At 40.4% G+C, this 11,820-nt stretch overlaps 2 protein-coding genes and 1 long non-coding RNA gene across 3 annotated transcripts; 1 reads left to right on the plus strand and 2 right to left on the minus strand.

Moving 5' to 3' along the window:
- Positions 1-15: 15 nt before the first annotated feature.
- LOC135795420 (uncharacterized) lies at positions 16-11,352 on the minus strand. The gene is made up of 12 exons (XM_065307102.1): positions 10,887-11,352; positions 10,216-10,439; positions 9,869-10,151; positions 9,530-9,810; positions 8,444-9,464; positions 3,935-3,950; positions 3,801-3,869; positions 3,517-3,745; positions 2,302-3,041; positions 1,356-2,246; positions 390-1,290; positions 16-311 (listed from the first exon to the last, which is right to left on the minus strand). Exons 1-12 carry the CDS (start codon positions 11,135-11,137, stop codon positions 211-213), a joined length of 5,007 nt encoding a protein of 1,668 aa, XP_065163174.1. The 5' UTR covers positions 11,138-11,352; the 3' UTR covers positions 16-210.
- On the plus strand, positions 4,497-9,841 carry LOC135796236 (E3 ubiquitin-protein ligase TRIM45). Its single transcript, XM_065308169.1, has 8 exons — positions 4,497-4,748; positions 5,355-5,658; positions 5,844-6,070; positions 6,146-6,349; positions 6,768-7,374; positions 7,530-7,777; positions 7,858-8,117; positions 9,415-9,841. The coding sequence occupies exons 2-7, from the start codon at positions 5,355-5,357 to the stop codon at positions 8,113-8,115; spliced, it is 1,848 nt and encodes a 615-aa protein (XP_065164241.1). The 5' UTR covers positions 4,497-4,748; the 3' UTR covers positions 8,116-8,117; positions 9,415-9,841.
- LOC135796241 (uncharacterized) lies at positions 5,224-5,850 on the minus strand. The gene is made up of 2 exons (XR_010549281.1): positions 5,725-5,850; positions 5,224-5,656 (listed from the first exon to the last, which is right to left on the minus strand). It is a non-coding gene; the product is annotated as an uncharacterized lncRNA (long non-coding RNA).
- Positions 11,353-11,820: the final 468 nt, after the last annotated feature.

An 11,820-nucleotide genomic window follows, 5' to 3' on the forward strand; every position in this document is an offset into this window, starting at 1 on the left:
CACTTTAGATATATCTAAATAAAATACATTTATTCATCCGTTTACTCTATGTACACTAAAATATTTATATATATATATAATATAAAATAGGAAATGAACGCAATTTCTTGATAACTAACAAGTATCACATCAATTTTGGAATTGCATAACAACCTCGTATATACACAAGAAAAGGATTTACCTCAAGATCTCAAGAAGCGGCTGTTTTCACTAACTGGGCTTCTGATCTAAAATGTATAACACGACTTGTTCCACAGGTCCATTTATCGATGCGTTTTCCAAGATGAATGACGATTGAATATTTTCACCACCTGTAATTATAACACAAACAAAATAAGTTCGCCATTTTGAAACCTTAAAAATTCAAAATGGCTGAATATATTGCTTACCTATTGAAATCGGTTGTCCGTGTTCGTTTAACTCCGGCATTGACAAACACACCGATTCACCGTCAAAGGTATGAGTCATGCCAATCTCTCCAGCCTTACTAACAAAATTATTCTCAAACTCCATTGCTATGTGCCCGTAATCTAACGAATTCACTGCGACCTGACCACCTACAGGTTTAGGTGCGCCGCCGAGGACATTCACAATTTCGTCCAGCTGTAAACTGCTCGCCATGTCGCGCATGACTTCAGCATTGTCTGCTTGCAACAGGTTAAGCATCTCTGCTTCCTCCTGACTCCCTTCCGCCATTTTCTCGTCGTTTTGTACTTGAACTAAACTTGTACTACTTGTACTAGCACCATCACTAACTATCTGCGATGATGCTACAACCACATCCGAGAGCACTTCGACCTTTTTCTTCTTTTTCAGTGATAGCTTCACTTTTTTCTTTTTTGGGCTAGGTTTTGTCCCTTGAATTGGTTCAACTGATGGGTTGGCGACGTTCGCAATGGCGGCTTCTTTGTACTTCTTATCGATTTCGTTTATATACTCATCAAAGTTGGTCGCGTCGTATTCATCAGGTGTGTGTTTCTGTTTGACATGCCGCTTCAACGAGCTACGCAACTTCACGCGGATTTTACACACCGGGCACTCATAACGCCCCGAGTGCGAAGTGTTGGCGTGTGAACGACACTCGTCCGACGTAGCAAATGTAAGTCCGCATTCGCGACATTCACGCACGTGGCTCGTAGCGATGTGCTTGGTTAGATTCGACTTCTGTCGAAAACGCTGCGGACATTCATTGCACGTATATGTCAACTCGTCTGTGTGTGAAAGGAGATGTTGGGTAAGGAATTTCTTTTGCGTGAACTTCGCGTCGCAGATATGACATAAATGTGGAGACTAGAAGATTAAAATCAACAAAAATAAATACAACATTACCTAAATTTTAGTCTATTAATACTTACATCGTTCTTATGCAACTCCATATGCTCCAAAAAGTTAGCTTTTCGTTGAAAACTCTTCTCGCAGAGCATGCACACAAACTCCGGCTCTTTATGTGTGTTTAAATGTTGACGCAATGCTTTCATATTACTAAACTGCTTCGAACACATCTCGCAGATATGCGATGGCGACGCCGAATTATTCTTCTCGTGCGTTTTCAAATGTCGCGTTAGATTCCGCTGATTGCCGAAAATTTTCGAACACAAGTGACACGTATAGGATTGTTGTGGCGCAGCCGCAGACTTTGCGACAATCTCACTACACGTGTGCGAATCAAGCGCTTCTTTCGAACCAAATAATTTCTTGCATTCACTCGTGCAGCGCAAATTCGGGCCATGAGCACGGCTCATGTGCCGCTTTAGGTACTTGTTCAGCGTGAACATCTTATGGCAAACGGTGCATTGATTCTCCGTCGTCGACGTATTGTTTAAGCACTTGTGCGCAACAAAGTTCTCTTTACGCGTGAACACGCGCATGCAACGCTGGCACGTGAATTTACCCGTGTGTGCATTGAGATGCACAATGAGCAACTTGAGCTTAGCGAACTCTTTAAGACAAATATCGCATACAAACTTTTCTGGGTCGATGTCTTTCGGCATTTCAAAGTTGAAGTTCTCATCCTCATTGAGGATATTTTCAACGTTTAGATGAAGCGTGTCGTTTGGCATGCTAGTACCATCCTGGAAGTTGAGATGTTCAAGGAGGACATTGTCGCCGGGCACATCATTGAGCAGCGGGTCCAGTTGGCTGCTCTCGTGATTAGTGTGCGTTGATTGCTTGCTAGTTGGGTCAAGTGAGAGTTTCGCGTGATTGAAAGAGTCGTTGTGTTGGAGAAATATGTGCTTGTTTAAAGCCTGTAAACATTAAGTCTTAAATATTTAGTAAAGTTAAAGCAAATTGAAAATTTACCTTTGTTGTTTGAAATTTGGCATCACAAAGTTCACAACACTTCCGCAACTTTGCAGTGTAATGTTCACTAATGTGCAGAGCAAAAGTAGGAATATTCTCCTCATGTATGCCACAAAATTTACAAATCCAGGTCTTCCTATCCCTGATATTCTGCTGCTTTTTCATCAAAGCACTCAATTCAACAGGATTGACAGGTAGATTTTCCACTGGCTCCTCTAGAGCTTCCATAAATGAGCCCATCTTCATCAATTTACCATAATAAGGTGCATACCACACCCTCAAATGCTCTCTAGGAGCTATATCTTTCATAGAGATATAAAAAATTTGTCCTGCATCCTGAAAACAGAGCAAGTTCTGCTCACTCAAGCAACTTGCCCTGCTAACAAAGAACATCCAGTTGCACTCATACTCATTGGTTGTGTTCAAATAATACTCCTTGAAGTAGTTGTCGTCGGCGTCGTCGCCGTTTTTGAACACTTTCAATGGCATCACCACCGAGGGTGAAATGGAGAATTGCTCTTTGGCCTCATAGGGGCCAAACCTGGTGCCTTTTGAGATTAAATCACTGGTGATGATGGAATGGCTTCCATCTGCCATGGAAACCAGCTGCAGGCTAGCAGGGAGCGACTGACGCGCTTTAGATAATACTGGCGTGTCGCTTATTGTCGCCTTTAAACTAACGATATCACAGTCGGACGCTTCATGTGGCTCACCACAGATTCCACAAATGGGGTATGTGTCTGGAAACAATTGTGAATCGTTTTTTGAGTGTGGATGCTACGCGATCGCATTGATCGACCTACCGTTCGGCGTTTTATCCTCCACGCCGTTGAACATCGTTGATATGTGATCCATTTTAGCATCAATTAGAAAATTACATCGTTTTTATCAATCTCTTAGAAAATCAGGTTATGTTTATTTACAACGTTTGCGTTTGACGCATTTCTATGGCGTGAGGGTGGGGAGATTTAAATTTAGAAGGTCGCATAGAATTATAGCATTAATTTTGTAAAAGAATCAAACTTATTTTACTCCGCTTGAATTAAAAAACAAAAGAATATTGTTGCTGCGATAATAAAAATACATTAATGTAGTTATAAATCTAGTAAATGCGAAATATCTTCGTTATTGTCTTCGAAAATATTATTTTTTAATTCTATGACCTCTGGAGGCAAGTAGCTTCACTTAATTCAACTTTTGGTTCAAATAATTTACAATTAACATCGTCTTCAACTTCTTTATACATTTCTAACACCTGATTCCATTTACTTGGTTCTAAAACTTCACTTTCTGTTAATGGGACTTCAATTTGACAATCTACATCTAATTCATTTGATTCTTGTTTTATTTCTGTTGAAGGTTGGAGATTTTTGTGTACAAATTTTCTCATGTTTAGTTCCTGAGTGACTTTTCTACACTCTTTACCACTTCCAATGAAATAAACCTATAATATTATTATTACAATCAAAATACTAAATCTATATTAGAAAATAACTTACTTTTTGCAAACTTTGCTTCTCATTGCACATTTTACATGTCCACTTTGGAACTTTCTTTATAATATCACTCTATTCATGAAAACAAGTTAAGATATTGTTGAAGAGAAACATAAAACTACTGTTATTAATCTTACCTGAAATGTTGTGCAGCTGCAGCAACATACAACATGTAACTCTTGAGGCATATTATCAGTGATTGCATATATGTACCGAGTGACAGTACAGAGAAATTTAGATTTTCAAATATATGTTGCCCGTCAGAAGGTTAGGTCTGTTTTATTAACATGTTATGAATGTTAGCAACGGATACCAACCTCCTGTATATTTGATTGCATACCTTCATTTTTTACTTATGCTTGGCAATAAAAATCAACAAAATTTTATTTCCTCAAAAATACACAATCAATATCATGCAATTTTACATTCTAGCAGAAGCTGTACAAGATTCTACATTCATCAATCGCAATAACGCAATTAAAATGTTAATCGGAAGTGATAAAATCACTCGCGTCTTGTATTTAAACACCTAACTGTTTTCCTCACTCATTACACGTCTATACGCTCATATAATAGTCATTTACGTGTACATATTTAAACGTATTGCAATACGCAAATACTTCTTTGCCACATGTGTGGACGGAGATCCATGTAAGTGTTGGCTGAAGCTCGATGAAGTTTTAGTCCGCTTCCGTCCGCATCGCCGACACGACGCGTCGCGACGCTGGTTTATTTTTAACGCGCCCGCACGCGCCGCTGCGAAACTCATAATATAATATTTTTTAATTGCGAAACAAACGCGTAGTGAACATTTATTTTTGGAGGTGTGTAAAGATCAAACTTCATAATAAACAAAAAAAAAGTAATAACTCATTGAGTAATCGCAGTGTTTCGCAAGTGAAACAAAATAAAATCAATTAAAAGCAATTTAATAGCAGTATATCTAATACAGTAAGTAATATTTTTAAGTATAGAAATTATATGATTTTAATTGATACCCGATATCGTTTGATAAAACGATTTCCGGTCACAAGACTCTGATAGCTACGAGTGTAGGTAACAAATTTGCATGCCGATTCGCTACCGTGTTGTTTGCGGTCGTCGCGAGCATTCCGCGAGCGACTTTCACGTTGGAATTAATGCCTATCTTGCATTTTTCGTGTCATCATCAATTTCATCGACAAACCATAGACAGCGACACTGTTATTTCGATTTTAATTAGTCGCGCGTCCGCGGCGCGCTCAAATCTAACAAACTCGTACACTTGACCTGATTTATATTGAATCCGAAACACTGGGTGACAAATTCGAGTTGATCTTGTTTTATTTATGCAACGGCGCCGCCATATTGCAGGTTATTTCTAGACCAGTAGTTGAGAATTTGATGATGTATTTTGTTGTTTTATACGAAATTTATGACACCGCTATTTTATTACTACTAAGTTTATTTTAACTTAAACGTTTTAAATATTTATAGATCAAATGGTAGAAAACCATAAAACATTTTAACCTCAATTTAGCATATATGCAACCAAATAATTATATTATTTTATATTAGATGATGGAAATTGAACAGTTTTCATACATTTTCGGTTCGTTTTCACGCCGAAAACAAAATCAAGACTTCAATGCATCGAAACGTCGATCTGTGGAATCATCCAAACCGTCGTTGACGATTGCGCATGATCGATCTAAATCAAACCCAGCCAAAAGTGAAACAAACGCATCTTTAGACATCGATAAATTAAAATGTCCACAATGTGAAAAACACTTTATAGAACCCCGAGTCCTGCCATGTCTGCACACATTCTGTACGAATTGTCTGCAGAATTTAGTAACGAGTTCACCATCCGAATGCGACTGTAAGTTAATACCAAATCAATAATTTTAAACTATGATTTTAAACCGGAATATCATATTTTCTTAACCTTGGTAATGTGCCATAGACAGTAAATCAAATTAAATGCGGTTTTAATCCTGTAAATCGCACACGAGCTGCCCGGGAAGCCCTCGAAGTTGCTAAATGTCGATTGGGATTTATTTGCAGCGAGCTCGGGCTCTGGTTACGTCAGCGAGAAGTTGGAAAGCATTGATATGTACGCCGACAGTGTGCAATATATTCCTTGTCCATTATGCCGAACAAGGGCGGATGTACCCGACGACGGGGTGCAAGGATTCCCAATCAATTATCTTATCTTACATCGCATGGTTTTAGCCACGTTAAATTCACCCAGCACTAAGTTATTATGCGATGCATGTCCTTTAGAAGTTAATGTAAGTTTGGTTATCTAACCTTAAAATTTACAACATTTAAACATGTTAATATTTATATTTAATTACTGATTGAAGGCAAAGACCCGATGCACACAATGCGCGTTGAGTTTGTGTCGCCAGTGCGCAGACGCACACAGCAAACAAAAAGCCGGATGGAATCACGAGATTTTAGAACTTGACGAAGCACGACGACGTGGGATTAGTAAAGTACGCCGGCAGGTGATGTGCCAAAAACATCCCGAGAATGAATTAACAACTTTCTGCGCGACTTGCTCACAGGTAAAGTTAAAAATTCAAAAAATTGAAGATTTTAAGATGGAGTGTAACTTAAACAAACATTTGACACTCATAAACATCCTGCTTTCACATAAATAGTTCACGAATGTGCTGTGAGCTTTGGCAAAACCGAAAATTTTAGATTTAGAGGGAATATTTACTCACACCTATTAATGGCGAGCTTAATAGACCATAACAGCGCACGGAAGTCTCCGTTTATCATAAACACGTGTGCCAGGCGCTAAAGCAGACGTGACACACGTGCGACGTGTCATTTGAGTTGAAAATTTAAGTATAGGCGGTCTATAAGCTTTCAAATTGTGTAAAAATATTTGAGGCACATGTATTTTACACCTTCTACACATATGATTTACACACAGGGAGTGTTGAAAACATGCTAAATATGTTTATAAATTCATAGGTTGTATGTGCAGACTGTGTAAACTCCGCCCACCGTAGTCACACCCTCGAATCACCAAGTAAAGCAGCGAAAACTCAAACAACAAACATAAGAATCGCCGTAAACCGAGCGAAATCAATCGCTGATAAATCAATGGTAGCAAATTCACGTTTGCAAACTACCGCTGAACGCATTGAGTCACAATGTAACCAAATCGAAAATGAAATCGAACGATTTACAGCTAATTATATAAGAGCTGTGGAAGAGCATCGAGAACAGTTATTTAAACAATTACGACAAGCGCGTCAGGAAAAACTTAATACTGTGGATATACATCGCAGTGAGTTACAGAAACATTTCCATGACGCGGAAGAAGCCATACGATTTGCAAATGATTTACTAAAAGAAGGCAGCGAGATTGAATTGTTGAGTTTTGTCGCGCCTGTCATGAAACGCCTTGAAGTGTGTTATAAATCAGAGGCGTTACTACCCGAATTAAAAATCAGCGAATCGCTGCAGTTTCTACCCGAGGAGGTGTCATCAACCAGTGAGAATGCGTGTTGTCCACTTTACGGCGTAATAACAACACAAACAATTTCAGTGAAGCACTGCGTATTGCATACCAATGGTAAGTATCTTTATATTTACTGATACAAATGCTGTTTGTGTTGCCTAATTGATGTGTTAATATCCGGGCGTGCCACGTGTTTGGTTATGTTTATCCAAACATGTTTTGACTTTGCATATCCGACGCAGTAAATTTACCGCTGACAAATGATGCAGGCTTACAGAATCTGAGGGTTGGTCGAAGGGCGGAAGCAGTTCTAGAGACGCGCGACCGCAGTGACAACGCATTACAACGCGGCGGAGAACAAGTCAGCGCTGAATTGCGGCATCGCGACGGCGGAACTTCACGCACCCTTCCTGTTCACGTCGAGGATAGACGCGACGGCAGCTATTTGCTACAATTCGTCCCTGACGTCGCGGGAAAACTATTTTTACACGTCGGCGTAAAGGGGGAATCGCTCAAAGTACGTAAAAGTTGCAAAACAACATTACTGTCAATTTGGTTGCCTACCTTAATATGAAACCATGTTTTTTTTTATATCAGGAATCACCATTTACGATACTTGTTCGTTCATTGCGTCCACATCATGGAACATTCCACTGCTGCACGTTCTGCTCAAGCGGAGGAAGCAAAGAATCAACGTGCGGTTGCAAGGGTAGAATGCCCGGCGGATACAAGGGTTGCGGTCATGGTCATGAAGGTCATCCAGGTAGAAGACACTGGTCCTGTTGTGGTAACGTCCTGGAACATTCCGAATGCGTGCGCATGAATTCAATCACGCACTATCAGTTCACACTGTAACGGTGAGTGTCGCCATTTTGCTTACTCATTCAATTCGTATATTGTGAATATTGCACTTTGATACACATTTGTTGACTAGCATTTCGAGTCATCTCATGTATCACACACACACACACACGCTTGACTGTCGCTTACAAATAGAAAAAGAAGCAATTTACTGACATCGCATATAAAAAAATAATAATATGGCTGCTATAAGCATTAACGCATTCAATTTTTTTTTCTCTTTTTTTGTTTCTAATTAATATCACACTGCAGTCTAATCGGCGAAAACATTTTTAGAAATCAGCTAGGCTTTAAAATACTGCGCTTTTCTTTCCCTTCACTTCATTTTTTTACTGCGCATAGTTCGCTTGGCACGCAACCGATTGTCAATTTTTCAAACGCACCGCATCCTTTTGCTTTCGTGAGCATGTCCTTTAGTTGTTCTAAGGATTTAAGACACACAACTACACAACAATCCGATGATGGTGGATGGGTCGTTGGCTGCACTGGATTTGTTTGTGTTTTGTTCCCGCAGCATCCTTTTTCTAACACAATAGGAGCAGTTGTCGGTGGTTCATTACTTTTACTACTGCCACAACAGCTAGTATTTTGTTGTGTTGTAGATGGCGCTACCGGTTGTTCTAAGTACGTTTCGTATGTGTTATTACCAGTTGTTGTTGCTGTTGATGATTTTTTGCCACCACAACATCCACTCTCATCATTCCCTTGGCAATTATTAAACGGCCCGCATTTACAGTCGACGCATTTGCAAATATCCGCGTCGGCTGTAAGGTTTTTCAACAGATTGACGTCACTATTAGGCGCTTTCATCTGTGGGACCAGTGGAGTATTCTCCAAATGCATATAAGTCTGAATGGCGGTGGGCAAAGCAATCGGGGACTCGTTGATAGACTCATAAATATTCACAGGATCAGTGTTGAGTAGTTTCATGGCATCAATCCAAGTGGAAGGAGTTTCCTCCTCTGTTACCAGGGACATCTCTAACGCTTCTGGCATATACAACTGTTTGTTCAAACTGAGCTCAGCATCCGCTGAGTAGTCACACGTTTTCAAATTGTATAGATCCAGGCCGGCATTTTCAATCTCAGTGATAATGGAGTTTTCATTCAGCTCCATTTGAGTATCTTTTATGGTTTCCTCGTTTTCAACACCTTCGGTGCCTAAATTATACGGCAAATGCGTTGCTACCGGCTCAGCTGTATTCACAGTCGCGTAATTTTTGAGTCTGTTGGCAATTTCATAGTCTGTGGTGAGATCTTTTTCGATTGCTGACACATATTGTTGGTTTTCCAGGTAGATGTCGTCGTTTGGCTGCGTCACGTAAGATTGGAACTCCGCAAGCTCTGCAAAACATCATCAACGAAAATAGAAGAAAAATGACAAAGAAAAACACTTTCAAAGTACAAACCGTTATTATCATTCCAATTGACTCCTTCTGTTTCCGTTAATCCACCACTATCCTGCTTTTCATTATCTGGATTCGGATTGTCTACTTGTTCGGGATCGTCCTTTGCGTGTTTGCTTTTAAGGTGCGTTTTAATGTGGGATTTTAAACTATGTTGAGTGGCAAAAGCACGCGTGCAATCATTAGCAGCACATGCGTAGGGACGTTCCCCGCTGTGCGTGCGCAGATGTGTCTTAAGATGATGGCTGGCGGTGAACGCTTTTCCACATCCTTCTTCAGCACATCTAAAAATAAACAATATATTAATTAAACAAATTATTTTATAAATATTTTATGCCATACTTGTAAGGCCTTTCCTTGGTATGCGTCCTGATGTGTTTCTTGAGATCACTGAGAGTTGTAAAAAACTTCATACATCCCCCTGAGTCGCAATTAAAAGTTCTACCATTGTGTAACCTTTCATGCGCGCGCAACCGGTAAAGCGTGTTGAAAGCCTTCTCGCAGCCATTATGCGTGCACTCGAAGGGTTTGACCTTGGTGTGTACCCGCACGTGGACTTTCAGACTGTACGAAGTGAGGAACGCCTTCCCACAACTGGGATCCGAACATTTAAATCGGAATTCTCCTATGGGTGTCAATTAATTTTATTTTAGGTTTCAAAAATTGAAAATAAAAATAAGGATAAGGACCTTTGTGTGTTTTCATGTGCGTCCGCAGATTGCCTACAGTGCTGTAAGTGCGCAGGCAGCCATCATATTCGCAATTGAAGCGATTGACGGTGGTCTCTTTGGTTTCCGGATTGGTACTGTGAATGGTGATGGTGGCATGCGAGGGCTCATCCGGCATAAAACCGGAATCACCCGGATTGATGTGCATGTAAATCTCATTCGGCGATATTGTGTGATGGATGTAGCTGTAAACATAATGCGGTATAAACAAGTTTTGTTTTTTACTCTGAACATTTTGTACAAAAATTGTTTTTAAGCAGGCAACTTTAAATACACATGACCCACTACGTGACTAGAATAATGTGAACAAAGCGATCTTATAAACAAGGCAAAAAGTTATTATGCAAATTGTTCGATTGCTCGTTTACATTGTATAGGTTAGTAGCAATGGTGCAAGTTCCACTGGTACAGATATAGATTATATTGAAGTTGATGAAGTAGTTTCCGCGTTCGTGGTGGGACGTGCGTAATCGAGAGGCGCGGCGATTTTTTGATTTATCCTTCGAAATTCGCATCACGCTAAATTTGGCAAGATGATGCCCTGATTTTTTTATGTAATTGCAAAGCGTAGGAGTATTATTGCGTTCTGATTGCAGGATTCTTCCAAACATTTCGAACGCCCCCGGACTTACCCAGCGCTTTCGTCCTGCGCGTGCAATTTGCCCAAGTACGTCGAATTCTCAGGTCGCTCATCATCCTGCGCGTGCCGACTGAAGTTGATCACGGGTGATTGTTCGAATACCGTACTGAAACAAGCATCCAGACTCTCGTCGAAGCAGTCCTGCAGGTCATGCGTGGTCACGACTATGCTATCGAATGTGCCGCCCCCTCCGGCGCCGCCGCCACTGCTGGTGGAGCTGGTGGTGTCCGTTGTCGGTTCCATGCTCACATCGCAGTTCACACACACGGTCACGCGTCTTATCAGAGCTCGGCGCGCACATTATGCGATACGGCTCGCGGGTGCGACGCGACGGCTTCGAGTAGCATGTTTACGACTCCGGGATCCGACTTAAGCTGCCTGCGAGCGGCGAGCTGAGCGCCGAGCGAGCGCCGTCGTCGACGCGCGCACGACATCGAGTTATTTATAAAAGCGTGTTTCAGAAAAACTGGAGTAGATCCAAGCGCGCCGGCACGTTCGATCGGAGGCGCATTCAACGTGCGGTGATAATTAATGCGTGGAATTTCATTATCATAACATTAAACGATTTGCGTGTGCATAATAATGAGCTCACTTTGTAAACAATGAAAGGATTTGCGTATCCTTGAACAGTTCAAAACTTTCAATAGTTGGCAACCACAGTTCCATCAGAACATGAACAGTGCCATCTAGAACTAAAAACTTACACTATTATAAAATTATAGAATAAAATGGCCCATTTTACGTTTTAATAAATGTAAGTTTTCCTGGGGCTTCTTATCTATTATATGACTTTGAAAAAACCCAAATTGCTTGATTTTCACAGGATACATGCGTTTTTTGTTTTGCCAAGTTTTTTAGAGTTTAAAACATGAAATTGCATGAAATTCAGCTCCTTTTGACATGATTTCAATGCCAACAGTTAATCC

Source organism: Atheta coriaria, unplaced genomic scaffold, assembly GCF_025399875.1.
Source record: "Atheta coriaria isolate IRGN ID8LTWV9N9 unplaced genomic scaffold, Caltech_Dcor_3.1 hic_scaffold_7_pilon, whole genome shotgun sequence".
In the NCBI taxonomy this organism is placed as follows: domain Eukaryota; kingdom Metazoa; phylum Arthropoda; class Insecta; order Coleoptera; family Staphylinidae; genus Dalotia; species Dalotia coriaria.